Source organism: Elephas maximus, chromosome 11 (genome assembly GCF_024166365.1).
Source record: "Elephas maximus indicus isolate mEleMax1 chromosome 11, mEleMax1 primary haplotype, whole genome shotgun sequence".
Taxonomy (NCBI): Eukaryota; Metazoa; Chordata; class Mammalia; order Proboscidea; family Elephantidae; genus Elephas; species Elephas maximus.
In genome coordinates, this window is record NC_064829.1 from 39,473,745 (window position 1) to 39,493,588 (window position 19,844).

The window sequence follows — 19,844 nt, forward strand, 5'->3', positions numbered from 1 at the left end:
ATTATGATCAACTATAAAGTCTAAAGAGAAGGCAAATTTAGGGCTGCTTATTTTCTCTAAGGGAAGAATCATCTTTAATTAGGCTCATAAGCTAAAATAAATAGCTTCAAATTTGATTTCATTAATGTGTTTCAGATCACAAAGTTGCTCACTTTGGCCATCTTGGCATTTTAATAGTAGCAGGTTTCATATATTGGAAGGGGAAGCCAGTTTTATATTTCTATTACGATTGCTAGAAGAAGAAAATAGTCTGATGCAATTCATTAGAGCGATACACATAAACTAAAAACCAATTGTATAGTCTTAACATGCTGGATGCAATTGCCCAGTGTCTTGATGAATGATTTATGGATTTAAGCTATTTTTCATCATGTCACCTTTTGCATACTCTTGGATATTATTCTTTTAATAAAATTTTGTGGCCCATGATGATGTATTGTTTTGGTATATAGCACTGAAGCTAGAGAAATGCTGCAACTTGTCTTCTAATGATTCCAGTTGAAGTCTTGAAATTAATAAGCTTAATTCCAGTGTCTACTGATTCACAACATTTGTTCCTCCAACACAATTGCAAAGGAACACGGAGTGACCCCATCTAGCCGTCACCCCACTGATCCTGGCCAGGCACCGACAGTGAGCAGGCTGTGTGTACCTAGTGCAGCAGCTAGAGAGTTGCCACACTGCATGTCATCATCCCATCTGGCCCATGTGTGTTCACCTACTTTTGTCCAATGGCCTATAATTTAACTATGTCTCTCCACCTCTTCCACTCTATTCTTCTCTTCCTATTGTTTATACAAAGAACCAAAAGACCAAATAGAAGCAAAACATAAAAAGGAAGAAAAAAAAAAAACTGCACAAAATGCTTTGTGAAAACAATTGCTCTAATGTTTTCTTGTAGGCAATTGTTGTTCACTTCAGCTTCTGAGGATACCATGACTCACATGCTGCGAATGATTTGAAATTTGATATAATTCAAAAAAAGACAGTCACAGCTCTTAAAACTGAGCTATTTAAAAGGGAGGAGTTGCTCTCATAGTCCGAGGCACAGAAGAATAGCTCTTATCACCCATCCTCTCAGAAATTTCTGCATAAAATCCATACACAGATTGTTTGGACTTCTAGATCATTAGGATTTAACTGCTACTGTAATTTCTGTAGATCTATTTCTCAACTGCCCTATATTTCAAATTATGGGGACACATGCTAGAAATGGAGCTCTGGTAACACAGTGCTTAAGTGCTGGACTGCTAACCGAAAAGTTGGCAATTTGAACCTACCAGTTGCTCCGCAGGAGAAAGTTGTGGGAGTCTGCTTCTATAAAGAATTACAGCCTTGGAAACCCCATGGGGGCAGTTCTACTCTGTCCTAGAGGGTCACTATGAGTCAGAATAGACTTGACAGCAGTGTTTTTTGGTATGCTAGAAATGAACGGTGTATTAGGCCCATTTCTGTACTTGAATTTCCCATTTGTAAAGTGAGAGTAACAGAGTTTGTTGTTGTTGTTGTTGTTGTTGTGAGGTGCCAACAAGTCAGTTCCAACTCATAGTGACCCTATGCACAACAGAACGAAATACTGCCCGGTACTGCACCATCCTTACAATTGTTGTTATGCTTGAGACCATTGTTGCAGCCACTGTGTCAATCCACCTCGTTGAGGGTCTTCCTCTTTTCCGCTGACCCTGTACTCCACCAAGCATGACGTCCTTCTCCAGGGACTGATCCCTCCTGACAACATGTCCAAAGTATGTAAGACGCAGTCTCACCATCCTTGCCTCTAAGGAGCATTCTGGCCGCACTTCTTCCAAGACAGATTTGTTCCTTTTTTTGGCAGTCCATGGTATATTCAGTATTCTTCACCAACACCACAATTCAAAGACATCAACTTTTCTTCGGTCTTCCTTATTCATTGTCCAGCTTTCACATGCATATGATGTGATTGAAAATACCATGGCTTGGGTCAGGTGCACCTTAGCCTTCAGGGTGACATCTTTGCTCTTCAACACTTTGAAGAGGTCTTTTGCAGCAGATTTGCCCAATGCAACGTGTCTTTTGATTTCTTGACTGCTGCTTCCATGGGTGTTGATTGTGGATCCAAGTAAAATGAAATCCTTCACAACTTCAATCTTTTCTCCATTTATCACGATGTTGCTTATTGGTCCAGTTGCGAGGATTTTTGTTTTCTTTATGTTGAGGTGTAATCCATACTGAAGGCTACGGTCTTTAATCTTCATTAGTAAGTGCTTCAAGTCCTCTTCACTTTCAGCAAGCAAGGTTGTGTCATCTGCATAACGAAGGTTGTTAATGAGTCTTCCTCCAATCCTGATGCACCGTTCTTCTTCATATAGTCCAGCTTCTCATATTATTTGTTCAGCACACAGATTAAACAGATATGGTGAAAGAATACAACCCTGATGCACACCTTTCCTGACTTTAAACCAATCAGTATCCCCTTGTTCTGTCCACACAACCGCTTCTTGATTTATGTAAAGGTTCCTCATGAGCACAATTAAGTGTTCTGGAATTCCCATTCTTCGCAGTATTATCCATAGTTTGTTACGATCCACACAGTCGAATGCCTTTGCATAGTCAATAAAACACAGGTAAACATCCTTCTGGTAGTCTCTGCTTTAGCCAGGATCCATCTGACATCAGCAATGATATCCCTGGTTCCATGTCCTCTTCTGAAACCAGCCTGAATTTCTGGCAGTTCCCTGTCTGTACACTGCTGCAGCCGCTTTTGAATGATCTTCAGCAAAATTTTGCTTGCGTGTGATATTAATGATATTGTTCTATAATTTCCACATTTGGTTGGATCACCTTTCTTGGGAGTAGGCATAAATATGGATCTTTTCCAGTCAGTTGGCCAGGAAGCTGTCTTCCATAATTCTTGGCATGGACGAGTGAGCATCTCCAGCGCTGCCATCTGTTTGTTGAAACATCTCAGTTGATATTCCATCAATTCCTTGAGCCTTGTTTTTTGCCAATGCCTTCAGAGCAGCTTGGACTTCTTCCTTCAGTACCATCGGTTCCTGATCATATGCCACCTCCTGAAATGGTTGAACATCGACTAATTCTTTTTGGTATAATAACTCTGTGCATTCCTTCCATTTTCTTTTGATGCTTCCTGCATCATTTAATATTTTCCCCATGGAATGCTTCACTATTGCAACTCAAGGCTTGAATTTTTTCTTCAGTTCTTTCAGCTTGAGAAACGCCGAGCGTGTTCTTCCCTTTTGGTTTTCCATCTCCAGCTAATACTTTACTTTGTCTTCTCGAGAGGCCCTTTGAAATCTTCTGTTCAGTTCTTTTACTTCATCAATTCTTCCTTTTGCTTTAGCTGCTTGACGCTCAAGAGCAAGTTTCAGAGTCTCCTCTGACGTCCATCTTGGTCTTTTCTTTCTTTCCTGTCTTTTCAGTGACCTCTTGCTTTCTTCATGGATGATGTCCTTGATGTCATTCCACAACTCGTCTAGTCTTAGGTCACTAGTGTTCGATGCATCAAATCTATTCTTCAGATGGTCTCTAAATTCAGGTGGGATGTACTCAAGGTCATATTTTGGCTCTCATGGACTTGCTCTGATTTTCTTCAGTTTCAGCTTGAACTTACATGTGAGCAATTAATGGTCTGTTCCACAGTTGGCCCCTGGCCTTGTTCTGACTGATGATATTGAGCTTTTCCATCGTCTCTTTCCACAGATGCAGTCAATTTCATTTCTGTGTGTTCCATCTGGCAAGGTCCATGTGCTGTGCCGACTTAACAGAGTTTACATCTTCTGTATTCCAGGGATGTCTTTAATACTACCAGATATTTTAAAAGTTACCTATGTTGTACCTTAAAAAAAAAAATCAAACCTGCTAATTTTCACTATATCCTACAATTATGTGGTGGATTTGGGAACTCAGAGTGCTAAACTTTTTTTTTTTTTAATAACTTTTATTAAACTTCAAGTGAACGTTTACAAATCCAATCAGTCTGTCACATATAAGTTTACATACATCTCACTCCCTACTCCCACTTACTCTCCCCCTCTTGAGTCAGCCCTTTCAGTCTCTCCTTTCTTGACAATTTTGCCTGCTTCCCTCTCTCTCTATCCTCCCATCCCCCCCTCCAGACAAGAGTTGCCAACACAATCTCAAGTGTCCACCTGATATAATTAGCTCACTCTTCATCAGCGTCTCTCTCCCACCCGCTGACCAGTCCCTTTCATGTCTGATGAGTTGTCTTCGGGGATGGTTCCTGTCCTGTGCCAACAGAAGGTCTGGGGAGCATGGCCGCCAGGATTCCTCCAGTCTCAGTCAGACCATTAAGTTTGGTCGTTTTATGAGAATTTGGGGTCTGCATCCCACTGATCTCCTGCTCCCTCAGGGGTCCTCTGCTGTGCTCCCTGTCAGGGCAGTCATCGATTGTGGCCGGGCACCAACTAGTTCTTCTGGTCTCAGGATGATGTAGGTCTCTGGTTCATGTGGCCCTTTCTGTCTCTTGGGCTCTTAGTTGTCGTGTGGCCTTGGTGTTCTTCATTTTCCTTTGCTCCAGGTGGGTTGAGACCATAAACTTTTAACACATTAAAGGAAACGAGTAGTATAAACAGAACAGAGAGACTCAGTACTACCTATACATTTGATGGCGTAGTGGAAAGGTGTGGTACTGTGAACCTGTTTGTGCATCTGTAGAGTGGTCAGAAGTGTAGAATTAGGAGCCTGAAACATATGGTATCAAACGCTGGCTCTACCACATAGTGATTGGTTGGGTTTGAGCAAGTTACTTAAACTCTCTGAGCTTCAATTTCTCATCTATAGAAAGGGGATAGGAAAGAAGGAAGCTTTGTTGTAAACATTAAACTCTACACATATAATTGTTATAACACTGACACACACACGCACATGGCATTTACCCTTGTGCATGGTCCATAGTAACCAATCAAAACGTATCTGTGGCTATTTTTATTATCATCTGATAACTTAAAGGAGTGTAACATAATGGGAGCATATTTACATACATTCATATGTACCAATAAAATATATTTTCACCTGCCCTAGGCAAAAAGATACCATTTATCTATATTATTTACCTATAATGGCAGAACAGAAAGCAATCATATTATTTTTGAATTAAAGTCTGAAACACTGACATTCTTCTTTGATAAAAGATGTTTGGTTGTGTGGTTAATAGAAGAACGTTCGCCCAGTGACAAACCATTTACATAATCATTGGCGTTGTGCAGTAAAAGCCACAAAAAGATCTTGTATTTGTATCAGTTAAATGTAGACTATTTTGTTATATTGTTTCCAATTTTGTTTTAAACTACAATTTAAAGTTTATTGTTATTTATTTTTTCACCATTTGTGTTCTTGCCTCCCCAAATAGATATCTAGTGTGTCCCAAGTATTTAATGACTTAATTTTTATTTCAAATGTATCCATTTGAAATGTTGAAAGATATAATGTGGATGTTTTCACCTCTCTGGGAATCAGTTTCATTATCCAAACAATGAGAGAATTGCATTAGATGCCCTCACGACCCTTTTCCATTCTAAATATGCCGTGATGCCATGCTCGCTCTAGTAGAATACTCCAAGTATGCATTCATTCAAACACTACCCATTTTGTTGCCTAACTGCTCATTGGTAACCAGAGAAATATTCGCTGAGTTACCCCAAGAGCACGACAGTATATTCTAAGGATATGTTTTAACTTGACAGTCCACAGCTGAGGTAAAGTGCAAGGGTCAGAATATCGGGGCGGGGGGGAGGGCAGTACGTTCAGCTTTGGAGTGACCTAGGTCCTCTCTGAGAAACCCAACAACAAACAGCAACGGAACTGGCAAGCAGAAAAACAAAGGCCAGTATTAAAGTTTGAAAACTCAGTTATGCTGAATCTGAGGTCCTTGACTGGCTTACCTGGGTGAACCCGTAAGTCCTTCATTCAGCAGAACTTCATTTGTAAGGATGTTCTTCTCCGTTTAAGAAGAAAACGGTGCCACATTTTATCATCAGATAATGCCTCAGAGTAGAGGTGTCCTAAACACCACTCAAGGTCATGTCTCTTTACATTTCTGTGTAAGACTATTAAAACCCGTTGCCGTGGAGTCAATTCTGACTCATAGCAATCCTATAGGATAGGGTAGAACTGCCCCACAGGATTTCCAAGGAGCAACTGGTGGATTCCAACTGCTGGCCCTGGTGGTGAAGTAGTTAAGAGCTCAGGATGCTAACCAGAAGATCAGCAGTTTGAATCCATCAGCCACTCGTTGGAAACCCTACGGGGAAGTTCTATAAAGGCATTTTATACAAGTTCTATAAATGAGGGCACTCTGAGTTGGAATCAACTCGATGGCAATGGGTTTGGTTTTTTTGGTAGAAGACTATTAGTTTTTATTATTCTTGATAGATTTATAGATGAGTTTTTTTTTTTTAATTATCTTTGTAAATTCATAAATGTTTTAGTGCCAGGGTATTTAACCAGTGTAAATGTCAGCGAGTAAGTGAGGAGGTACCATCATGGACAGATTACACTAGGAATGAAAGTTAAGTAGCTCTCTCCTGGCTCCTGAAGGGTTTGCGGCTTGCTTATCACTTAGAACACTATTTCTCAAAGAATGATCCATGGACCACCTACATCAGAGCCAGCTAAGGGGACTGTTAAAAATGCAGCTTCAGTAGCTCACCTCTGACCCACTTACTTAGAGTATCTTGGAAATAGGGCCAGTTTAACAAACTCCTCAGGTGATTCCGATACAAGGTAAAGTTTGAGAAGCCATGTTAGTTTCTTAGGGCTCCCTTAACAAAATACAAGTTGGGTGGCTTATAAAAACAGGTATTTATTCACAGTTTTGGAGGCTAGGAGTCCATATTCAAAGTGTTGACAGGGCTACATTCTCTCCTAAGGCTCTTGGGAAGATCCTTTCATGTCTCTCCAAGCTTCTGGTAGCCCAGGTGTTTCTGGCTTGCAGCTGAACCATAACTCAGTTATCACATGGCCATCTTCCCTCTGTCTGCCTTCTCCTCTTTTGTAAGAACATCACCTATGATTGGATTAGGACCCACCCTATTCCACTATGGTCTCATGTTAACTAATATCTTCAAAGACCTTATTTCCAAACAAGTTCACATTTACAGGTACCAGAGGGTCAGAACTTCAATATACCTTTTTGGGGGACCAATTCAATCCCTTACAGAAGCCTTGACATAAACAGAGAGTGACTTACCAAAAATGCAGCTATGACTATGTCATTCTCCTACCTGAACTCTAAAATGGCCCCACAAAGCCACAGAATCAAGTGGAAAATTTTAAGCCCACCACATACTGCTTTCCTGACTCTTACCTCTGCCTTGGTCCCAAGTTTCTTCTCACCCCACTGCCTACTGTGTTCTTAAAATTCCAGCACCAGGAAACTGTGGGTGCATCTTGTCCCCCTGTCTGTGCTCACCAAGTCCCTTCTTTCTGGGATGCTCTGCCTTCTTACTTCCCTTCCTCCTCTTAACTACATCGCCCCAGGCTAAGTTAGCACTATGCTTTTTCTCTGTGTACATCTCTATCACACCTTTTATAGCATACTGAATTATAAATGTAAGTGATATTTTTCTGTCCATCTTAGATACGGAGTCACGAAAGCCTTGTGGGCACAAGACAAACATGTCAGTTAGTTTGGCTGCAAGCAACAGAACTCAAGTCTGAATAAATTAAGCAAGAAAAGGGGAAGTGTTGGTAAAACTCTGTATAGCTGGGAGGTTTAAAAAGTATATTAACTATGCTTAGGAAAAGCAGACACCAGGGAAGCTGTAGAATATAGCTTTCAATTTTCCTTTATGCTAACCTAAACTTCTGATGCCCTTCAGGGCCTGAAATATGAATTATGAATTTATTCTCAGGCTATCACCATTATCATTATGATCATCATCATCATTGCCATCTTTCAGTTTATATTGTTGTTGTCAAGTGCAGTTGAGTCAACTTTGATGTTTATAGAAGCAGAGCTCCAAGTCTGTCTCTCACGGAGTGGCTGCATGGGTTCAAACTGCTACTCTTTCAATTAGCAGCCAAGTGTTCAACTGTATGCACCACCAGGGCTCCTTATAAGTCTATTTAAAGCCTAATGATATCAGATGCTTAATTTTCATCTATCCTCTCAGCTCCCATTTTCCTGCCTTACTTTATTTAATTTTGTTTTATTCTTTCCTAAAATTCTTAGTACTTCTTATCTCTACACAAGTACCTTAGTAAAAAGCATATGAACTTTAAAATGAAAGAAGATCTAGAATTAAAATCTGGTTCTTATCACCTCTGAGTACTGTGCTCCTTTAAATAATCGTCTATATGAGACCAAATGGTCAATACTTACCCTAAAGTAAAGATGAGACGTTGACGGTGTCGGGGGCGGGGTGGTGGTGGTGGGAAACGAGATTAATGGAAACAGAACAACCACAATGGAAATAATGAGAATGCTCACACATTGTGAAAAATGTAACCGATGTCACTAAAAAATACATACAGAAATTGTTAAATGGGAATCTAACTTACTGTGTAAACTTTCACCAAAACACAAAACGAAACCAAACAAAAATACAGCTCTGGCACTTACTTGGTATGTAAACTTGGCTAACAAATTCTCTGAGCCTATAAAATGGAAACAATAATATCCATTTCATGAGATCATGACTGAAATATATAGAACATATATATTGACAAATATACATAAAAATATATATATATGTCACCTCCTACATGCCAGATATCTTACATCCATTACCTCTAACATTCAGAATAAACATAAGCAGGATAAATAGGATAGTGAATACAGTGTGCTTGCTATGGAAATAGACAATAGTATTAGGTGGATGTAGTGTAGAAAGCTTCCAAACTAAAATCTAAAATTTGAGTTGGATAAAGTTGAGTTGGGAGAGGTGGGGTAGCAGCTAGGAATAGCCTCAGAAGAGGAAAAAGCAAGTATAAAAAGCTTTCCTTGAGACCCAAGATGACTTAGTATACTCAAGAATTTAAAGGAGAACAAAATTTTTTAGAGCGTGGAGAGCAAGGGGGAGAGTGATAGCAGATATGGCCAAAAATGGTTATTTTGGGAGATCCTACTGTTGGTCTATCCAATTGCCATCATCTCCATCCTTAGTAAAAGAACCCTAATTATACTGTTTCAGGTAACTAAGGTGCCCAGTCCTAGCAAATGAGTTTGAGCCAATAACAACACTCTCATTCTCTTTTGCAAGTGATTGTTTCAGGTGTGGTCATGTGGCCCAGTTTGGATAAATGAAATGCAAAAAGAAGTCTGCAGAAGAAGGCTTCTAGGAAACATTTCCTTTCCATGAAAAAGAATAGAGAGTAACAAGAAGGAAATCCTATCCTTTCTTTTCTGTTTTTTTTGAGATCACTGTGTGTGGATGCGATTGTTGGAGCTGTTGCGGTCATCTTTCTGCCATGAGGGAGACACTACAGACATAAGACTGAAGTCTTGATGACATTATTTTTCTGTTAAACCAGCTCTGGAACTGCTTACCCCTGGACTAATTTACCAAAATAAATAACAAATATCCTATTGACTAAGTCACTTTTAGTTAGTGTCTTAGGCCAGATTCTCTAGAGATGTAAAACCAGCAAAGTATATAAATATACATACAGATTTATATCAAGGAAATGGCTCATACGGTTGTAGAGGCTGGGCCATCCCAAGTCTGCAGGTCAGGCTGGAGGCTTCTCCTGATTCACATAGCTGCAGGGGCTGGTGAACCCAAGACTGGCAGGTCAGAGAGCAGGCTATGAAAACCAACAAATGCCAAGACTGGCAGGCAAGACAGCAGATAAGCTGCTGGCTCAAGTTCCAAGAACTGGAGGTCAGATGAACAGGAGCCAGTTACAGGATCCACAGCAAGCAAAAGCCTGTGGGCCTTGCCAGAAAGTCCACCTATATCGGATGCAGGCCACATGCTCAAGGAAACTCTCTTTCAACTGATTAGCTACTCACAGCAGGTCCCATCATGGAGGTGATCACAATAGATCAAATCTCATCATGGAAGTGATCACATCATCATACGACTGCCAAACTATATCATTACTGCCAAATAGAATTATGGCCCAGCCAAGTTGACACACAATTTTAATGATCACAGTTAGATATCTATTGCCTTCTACCAAAGGTATTCTAACTGATTACAGTTATTGGAGGAGTCAGATTGTGCAGGACATTGTAGATCACGTTAAGGACTTAGAATTTAACCTTAAGAGTTACGGAGAGCTATTAAAGATTCTTAAGCATGGTGTAACATATTTCCTTTTCAAAAGATTGCCTTAGTTGCAACGTGGATAATAGAGTAAAGGGTGTCAATAGTGAATGCAGGCAGAACAATTAGGAACTATTAGAATAGGTCACACAAGAGACTGTGATGATTTAAAATAAGAAGTGACCATGGGAGTGAAGAAAAGTGAACCAATTCAAAAACTACTAAGAGGTATATTACAGACAGAAAATTGTGATTGTGATTGATTCAATGTGAGAGAGAGATAGGACAAAAATCAAAGATGACTCACAGGTGTCTGGAATGAGCTACCAGGTGGATTGCAGTGCCATCACTCAGAATTCAGTAGGAGCAGATGAAAGGCTACAATCATCAGTTCATTATTGGACATGTTGATCTTAAAGTGTCTAGGAAGCAACCAGTGTAGTGATTTCAAGTAAGAAGGGCATTTGAGTGGCCTGGGGTGAAGACAAAGGCTTCAAGTTCTCTATAATTTAGATGGTAACAGAATCCATGGGATTTTTGAGATTCTTAGGGACTGAGTGAGGAATGAAAAGGGAGAAGGACCCGGGGTAGAATCCTAGGATCACTAGCACTTAGCCTTTCCATGAAGAAGGCGATGCCAGCAAAGGAGACTGCAAAAGATTAGCCAAAAAAAAAAAAAGGAAAGCTAAAGAGTGTTTCTACAAGGAGGGAGTGGTCAACACTGACAAATATAGTTGAGAAGTAAAGCACGAAAAATACTGAAAAGAGGCTATCGGGTTTAGCCACACATGACGGTCACCACTGATGATGAAGCAGTTTTTGGAGAGATGGAGGTAGAGTGGTGGGTTCAGAATTCAAATTTATCTGGATAAGCAGTGGATAATTAATAAATCAAGATACAAAAGACAGATAATCAGCTCAAGAAATTTGGCCTTAAAGAGTATATAGGGCAGGAGCTGAGGGACATGCTGGATCAAGGGAGAGCTTTTGTTTTTCTTTTAAAGACAGGAGTGATAGTCTTTACTTCAGTCCTATATCCAATTCATCAGCAAGCCCTTTTAGGTCTTTCTCCTAAATATATCCTAAACCTGTCCACCTCTCTCCTTCTACCCAGATATCTTGTTGGTTTGAGCCATTATGGTCTCTTAACCATGGTCTCCTAACTGGTTTCTCTGCTTCCATTCTTGCTTTGTTTCTGTCCTTTGTCTACACAGAAGTCATATGTATAAATCAAATCGTGACACTTGGAATAAATTCTCCAAGCTCTTGGTCCTAGCCTGTAAGACTGGATATGATCAGAACCTTGACCACCTCTCCCCACATCTTGACCACATCTCACCCCATCTCCTGCTTTTATTCCCCATGCTCCAGTTCCCTGTGTCCTCTTTCTGTTCTCTGTTCCTGCATCACTCACTGTTACCAGTGCTTGGCAAGGTTTTCTCCTCAATCTTTGAATGGCTGACTCAGTTTCATTATTCATGGTTCTGCTTAAACGGCATTTCATCCAAAAAGTTTTCTCTGACCCTTGTATCCTTTTTTCCATTCTCATTCTCTGTTTTATCTTTTTCATAGCTCTTATCATTTTCTGAAATCCTGTTCATTTATTTATTTTTTAATTACTATATCCTCTCATTAAAAGTAAGCTCTGATTGGGGGAAAGTGATATACAGGATCATTATGTATAATTATGTATTTTATGCATTGGGTATTATTTCTGACAATTGCATGTGAATATATAATTATCTCAAAATAAAAAGTTTTTTAAAGTAAATTCTGAGGGAACTGGGATTTTGTTTGCTTATTCAGAACTGTGTCCCCATCATCAGAATAGAGTGCCACGGGGCACTAAATAAGTCCTTGGTGAATTAATGAATGAATGATATGCTCGGTCATGTTTTTAAAAAAAAGAGAGAGAAGAAAAGAAGAGAGAGTAAAATTAATAGCAGGAGAAAAGAAGAGAGAGTAAAATTAATAGCAGGAGATCCTGAGCCAAGGAATCTGAGGATCACAGAATTTAGCACTAGAATTCCAGAATGGGATTTGAATCCAGGTCTCCAGAACTCCTTCCTCTACTCCATGCTTGTTGTTGTTTGTTGTTAGGTGCTGTCCAGTCGGTTAGACTCATTGTGACCCTATGTACAACAGAATGAAATACTGCCTGGTCCTGCACCGTTCTCACAATCGTTATTATGCTTGAGCCCATTGTTGCAGCCACTGTGTCAATCCACCTCATTGAGAGTCGTCTTCTTTTTTGATGACCCTCCACTTTACCAAGCATGATGTCCTTCCTCCAGGGACTGGTCTCTCCTGATAACACATCCAAAATATGTGACAGTAGAAGATGGAAGGAGTACACAGAGTCACTATACCAAAAAGAATTGGTCGGCGTTCAGCCATTTCAGGAGATACCGTATAAGCAGGAACCAATGGTACCAAAGGAAGAAGTCAAAGCTGAACTGAAGGCACTGGCAAAAAACAAGGCTCCAGGAATTGACGGAATACCAATTGAGATGTTTCAATAAACGAACGCAGCACTGGAAGTATTCACTTGTCTATGCCAAGAAATTTGGAAGATAGTGACCTGGCCATCCAACTGGAAGAGATCCATATTTATGCCTATTCCCAAGAAAGGTAATCCCACCGAACGCGGAAATTATTGAACAATATCATTAATATCACATGCAAGTAAAACTTTGCAGAAGTTCATTCAAAAGCAGCTGCAGCAGTATATCCACAGGGAAATGCCAGAAATTCAAGCCGGATTCTGAAGAGGACAGGTAACCAGGAATATCACTGCTGATGTCAGATGGATCCTGGCTGAAAGCAGAGAACATCAGAAAGATGTTTACTTGCGTTTTATTGACTATGCAAAGGCATTCAACTGTGTGAATCCTAACAAATTATGGATAACAGTACGAAGAATGGGAATTCCAGAACACTTAACTGTGCTCATGAGGAACCTGTACATAGATCAAGAGGTAGTCCTTTGAACAGAGCAAGGGGATACTGCCTGGTTTAAAGTCAGGAAAGGTGTGCGTCAGGGCTATAGCTTATTCAATCTGTACGCAGAGCAAATAATCCCAGAAACTGGACTATATAAAGAAGAACAGGACATCAGGGTTGGAGGAAGACTGATTAACAACCTATGTTATACAGGTGACACAACCTTGCTTACTGAAAGTGAAGAGGACTTGAAAGTACTTACTGATGAAGATCAAAGACCATGGCCTTCAGTATGGATTACACCTCAACATAAAAAAACCAAAAATCTTCACTACTGGACCAATGAGCAACATCATGATAAACACAGAAAAGATTGAAGTTGTCAAGGATTTCATTTTACTCGGATCCACAATCAACACCCACAGAAGCAGCAGTCAGGAAATCAAAAGACACCTTGCATTGGGCAAATCTGGTGCAAAAGACCTCTTTAAAGTGTTGAAAAGCAAAGATGTCACCCTGAAGACTAGGGTGCACCTGACCCAAGCCATGGTGTTTTCCATTGCCTCCTATGCATGCTCCATTAACGGAGCATTGATTAGATGACCAAAGTAGTGATTGGCACTGTCTTAGGAGCGATCAATCAGTCATACAAATAATTATAATAAGCTACAAAAACTGATAGGACCAACACTTGTGGATGCTCCCTGGTTCCCATAAAGGCATGGCCAGGCAGCATTTTCCTTAACTTACGATAGTGGGGATGTATGTCATAGCCTGGAAGGTACACTGCAGGCCAAGGTCCTCCTCTGCAGCTGAGGTTTCAGGTTTCAATCCTCCCAGGACCACGAGACATTGCAGCTCGTGTGCTGTGCAGCTGCCGCCGCCACCTCCTCCATCACTTAACCCCCGGCAGCTAACGAAAGATCATTTCAGACGCGCTGGCGCTTTCTCTGTCTGCCTCTGGCCGAGGTTGCGCGCAGCGGCGGAGGCTGGATCTAGGCTACGCGAGCGAGCTGGGGGCGCTGGGAGGCGGTGATCACAGCTGGGTTGGGACTTCCTTCCTCCATCGCAGAACAACAAAACAACCCGGCTGCAGGCACTGAGCTCTTAGCAGCTGCCCGGGCGAGAGGCGCTGCAATGGGCTCCGTGCTGAGCAGCGACAGCGGCAAATCCGCGCCTGCCTCGGCCACCCCGCGGGACCTGGAGCGCAGGGGGAGCCCCGAGCTGCCAGTCACGTCCTTCGACTGTTCCGTGTGCCTCGAGGTGTTACACCAGCCTGTGCGGACCCGCTGTGGCCACGTGTAAGTGCCGGGGTAGCTGGCTTTGCTCTCCTACCCGCTGGAGAGAGCAGGGTTTTGGGGCGGGGGGGGAGGGGCCTGGGTATGGGGGGTTTCTTTTGCCAGAGGCAGACGCCGCCGGAAGAAACCTGGACCTATCTGGTGCAAGACACAAGAAAATGCCCAGTCGGGAGTGACAGAAATTCGAGAGGAAAAAAAGCCATAATCTATCGGGCCCGGCAGCCTCTTCCCGAAACCCAGGTGCAGAACCCCGGAGATGGAGATTCCAGACCAGGGTCACGCCGAGAGCCAGCGCTCGCTAGCTGGGGTGGATGGTCTTGGCTGGAGAACCAGAGCCTGTCCCGGCAGCGAAAGCGAGCGCGCAGGACTACAAGCAGCAGGGACCCCCAAAGCACAATTATCCCGCTGAAGTAGGTTGAAACAGCTGTGTCCTCCTCTCCCCAGGGAACTCTGGCCGGTTTTGTGTGGCTGGCTGCGTGCACGTGTTCCAGAACGCTCACTGAGGCTTCTGCGCAAACAAAAATCTGTGCAAACTGTCTTTTTACCCCCACCCCGTCTCCCTTTCTCAACACAGACACCAGACAGACCCCTGTCGGGTCGTCAAGTCAAACTGAAACGCCCAAGTGACTTCCTGTGGTCATTAGAGTTTAACCAGACCTGTTACGGTGGGGCTTGGGGCTTGAGTATTAGCAAGGAGCCAGTGAATGAAGCCGCTTAAAACTCAACGACAAAGTGAAAGATCCTAGACTACCTGCTTTACGCACACCTCGCCAAATCAATAGACAGTGTAGATTAAAACAACTTTAAAAAAAAATGACGTAATGTTTTACTTAAATTCGCCGTTAGCGCAAAGCATCATTTTCTAAGAAGAGTTTAAAAACGAAGTCCCTATATAAAATTGTAACGTTCTTAATGTGTGTTTGAGTAACGAGTAGCGGGAGTTGTATCTGTGAATTTGTTTTCTCCGTTTACTTAAAAGATGTTTTTTTCCCGTGGATGGATGGATGGGGGCGGGGGGCAGGGGAGAGGTGAACAGAGCAAGAACGGAAACCCACTGAATGTCTTCTTTGGACTGCTGACTTACTGTATAGTCTGATGAAGCGTCAGGGCAATACCGCAGTGGCTAGTAAGTGCTTTGGCCTTAACAGGAAAAGGGGGGAGGGGGACCATATTATAAAAGCAAGCGCAAAAATGCTTTTAAAACGACCTCGGTGATTCTTGACACTTAACAGCCTTGTACCTGAGAAAAGCAATTTTGACCACAGAAGAGCCCATCAGAGAACCAGAGAGAAAAATATGCAGCCCACACAATGTTTACATCTACAGTGCCCTGGGCCTTATTTTCTGCCTGTATTTTTCGGGCCTGTTGTTTCAGGTTTGTATTTTGAACCCAGTGCTAATCTACCTCATTTGTGATTACTCGTGTGGTTTCCCAGCTGTCCAAATGTAGCTTCTTGACATACTATCCAAGGGTCAGTACAGAAGTCAAGATGTTGTCTAACACCATAAAATATATTGATTAGTTCAGGGCACTAATAACCTAAGAATAACTACATTTAAATTTAAACTGTATTAGCATTAAGATTTGAAAAGTGTACCATGGATGATGCACAATAGGGCATCAAGTCTTGGAGATTCTTTTTTAAGAACTGAGATGGGCATTTTTGTTATTTTAATTATCTGACTGGAGATTGTTTTCCCCAGTTTGGATTTTGAAGTTACAGTTTGCAGTGTTTTTGCATCTGCTTGGGTTTTTTTGGTTTAAAGGATAATATAAATTTGCAAAATGTTAGATCTTTTGTTTAATCCTTCTCTTTGTTGGAGTGAATAGGAAACCAGCAACTGGAAAAATAGTCATAAAATAGCATAATAAGGGCTGGACAAATTGCCTTCCCTCACTTTACTGTTCTTTGTTTTGACAAATCTATGTCCATTGTTCTGGCCGTGGGCAGAATTTCCATAGTCCTCCTTTTGGCAAACTTACTTGGATGCCTTCCACTTTAAATGTTAACCAGAGTCCCTTCGGCACTGGAGATGGTGAGGGCTGTTAACACCATTTGTACTTTGGAAATGAATTATTGTATTCCATTGACCTCAAATTGGAAAATGAAGAAATGCAAATAAAACCTCTCTAATTTATTACAATGTATTGAAGCTAGATTTCCAAACTTGTTGAACTAGGTTGTTTATGCTAATTTCTGTTTTAAAAACCTATTTCAAGTCAAACAAGTGTAATAATGATGACAACAGTACCTTGAATGAGTATATATATAGTACCTTATTGTAACCTGACTGTTCCAGGTCTGCTTGGCGTGGCCAAAGAGATACGAAACAGGTGAAAGCAAAAGAAGCAGCTTTATTTGGTTGGCCAAGCAAAGGCGCACACCAGGACTTCTATCGCCAAGATGGCTTCCTGAACAATGGCTTAAACAGTATTTATTAGGGGAAGGTTCCCTGGGGAAAGGAGCAAGGTCATTGATTGGTCTGGCCCAAAAAAAGGCTTTCCTGGGGCAGTTCCTTTGTCTTTGCTTGCTCAGTCCAAAAGTGGGGGGAGGGTGTATGAAACCGGATCTGGGGCTCGGACCCCGGGCTTTGAAAGTCTTCCTCCAATCTTGGGCCAATAAAGTTTGGCTCCGACTGGTAGGAGAAAAGTTCTGGGGTCATCCAGAAGACAGGATTGATGGTTCTTCACATGTCAGGCAGCCAGATTTGGTCTTAACTTGTTCTGTGGTCTGCACACCCCAGCCTCTTGTTTTTCTTATCTTGGGCAGGAAGTTGGCCAATTGCCTAAAAAACATCTGGAGAAATCAGTTAGACGGAGACATGTCTCATGCTATTGTACTTCTAAGTTGGGAGTTGGTAATGGTGCCCAGAGGCAGGGGTCTCATTATAAATTGTATTGTGATACAGTAGAAAGGGTGAGCTTTTAAGAGGGAGAGGTGGGATTTGAAAATCAGTTCTGCCACCAGTCAGCTGTGGGACCACCAAATTGCTTAATTTCTTTGAATCTCGATTTCCTCATTTGTAACATGGAGTGAGTAATGCAATTTTTATGAGTGTGTAAAATGTAAAAGTACCCCATGATGAACACTTAAAACATAGTAGTTTCTGTCTTCTTCAAAAACATTCCATAAGCACAAAACCCATGAATAGGTATTATTTGTTATCGTTCTCTTTTGGAAGAAAAGAGGGCCACAAAGGGTAGATATGTGATATTTTCAAGATTATGTAGCTTGTCTCAGATAGCCTTGCCTTTGTTGTTGTTGTTAGCAGCCATAGAGTTGGCCCCTGCCCCATGCACCACCAACAGGATCAGACCCTTGTGATTCATAGGATTTTCATTGGCTGATTTTTTTGGAAGTAGATGGCCATGCCTTTCTTTCTAGTCTTCTTAGTCTGGTAGTCCCACTGAAACTTGTTCAGCATCATAGCAACACACAAGCCTCCACTGACAGACAGGTGGTTGCCGCACTTGGGGCGCATTGGACAGGTGGGAATTGAACCCAGGTCTCCCTCATGTAAGGAGATAATTCTACTACTGAACCACCACTGCCACCTGTCTTACATTTAGCTCAGTTCTTTTTCCTTCAGTGGAAACCCTGGTGGTTTAGTGGTTAAGAGCTACTGCTGCTAACCGAAAGGTCAGCAGTTTGAATCCATCTAGGCACTCCTTGGAAGCCCTATGGGGCCAGTTCTACTCTGTCGTACCCGAGGTAGGGTTGCTGTGAGTCGGAATCAATTAGATGGCAATGGTTTGGCTTATGGGTTTTTTCCTTCATTGGACTTTAATTCATCTAAGTAGTTTCATTTTAATGTGTTATCATTTTAAATTAACTTTCATCATATTTTGGGTTCAGTTGTAAAAATAGGTTTATGAAAAAGCTTCCTACCTTTGCCTTATCTTGTATTATCAAGTAAGCCTAGGCCAGAGGGAGTAGATAAACTGTATGGATGGAACTGAAAGGGAATCTGAGATACATTTGAAAGAAATATTTAAAGCTTGTTGCCAGATTGGGTGTGGTAGCTGCAGAGGGAAAGACTCCCAGGTTTTAAACCCTGGTGGTAGAGATAAAGAGGGCCAGACAGATTGGCTTAGGAGAAAGTTAATGAGCTCATGATGGAGACTGTTGAATGTACAGTCACTGATACAGATAGCAAAATAGAATTATCTCAAAGGGCAGGGAAAGTGGATTTAGGGAAGAGATCAGAGCTGGAGATGTGGGAGTTATCTACAAGGGGCCAAGAGATTTAGACGGGGGCCTAAGAGGGCTACGGAGTCCCTGGGCGGCATAAACATTAAACACTCAACTACTAGCTGAAAGGTTGGCTGTTTGAACCCACCCAGAGGTGCCTTGGAAGACAGGCCTCGCAATCTGCTTCTGAAAGGTCGCAGCCTTAAAAACCCTATGAAGCAGTTCTATTCTGCAACATGTGGGGTCACTATGAGTTGGAATCTATGGCAGCTAACAAGAGGGCTAACTGAAACATACTATAAGGTGGAAAAAGCCTCATCTCCATTGAACTGAGTTGAATAAAACTGTTCGAAACCACAGGATTTGCCTTTTTTTTTTTTTTTTTTAATGAAACTCTTTTGAGGATGGTTCTGAAGTGCTTTCAGGTAAATGGTCTAAAGTGTTCCCCTTGTGATTAAGTGTAACCAGTAAGGAGCCCTGGTGGCACAGTGGTTAAGTGCTTGGCTGCTAACCGAAAGGTCATTGGTTCAAACCCACCAGCTGCTCTCCAGGAGAAAGATGTGGCAATCTGCTTCCGTAAAGATTTACAGCCTCGAAAACCCAATGGGGCGGTTCTACTCTGTCTATAGGGTCGTTATGAGTCAGAATTTACCTAACAGCAACGGGTTTGGTTTTTTGGATGACCAGTAAAAAAAAAGCCTGCACCAAATTGGTAGCTCTCTAAGTAGAGTTTGAGGGTTGTCCTGATGAGTTTTAAACTTACTCAGAAACGTGCTTTCATTCTTACAGGAGATGTGCTATCTGAAAGACTTATTTTTTAACCCTAAGATTAAAGCTACTTATCTACCAAATCAGTTTTTAAGGGTTATTAAAATTTGGTTATCAAAAACAAACATTCAATCATTGTCTCTGTCATCTAGTGCTGCTATAACAGAAATACCACAAATGGATGGCTTTAACAAAGAGAAATTTATTCTCTCACTGTCTAGTAGGCTACAAGTCCAAATTCAGGTAGTCAGCTCCAGGGAAAGGCTTTCTCTCTCTGTTGGCTCTGGAGGAAGGTCCTTGTTTTCAGTCTTCCCTTGATCTGCGAACATCTCAGCACAGGAACCTCAGGTCCAAAGGCCAGCACTACTTTCTTGGTGGTACGAGGTTCCCAACTCTGCTTACTTCCCTTTCTT

The 19,844-nt window shown here is 41.7% G+C and overlaps 1 protein-coding gene across 1 annotated transcript in view; it reads left to right on the forward strand.

Annotated features, from left to right (window-relative positions):
- Nucleotides 1-14,254: 14,254 nt before the first annotated feature.
- Nucleotides 14,255-19,844, forward strand: part of RNF125 (ring finger protein 125) — a 33,134-nt gene continuing 27,544 nt past the window's right edge. The window contains exon 1 of the mRNA XM_049902282.1: nt 14,255-14,473. Within this exon, the coding sequence (XP_049758239.1) occupies nt 14,310-14,473 (164 nt within the window). The 5' untranslated portion in view covers nt 14,255-14,309. The remainder of the gene's footprint in view (nt 14,474-19,844) is intronic.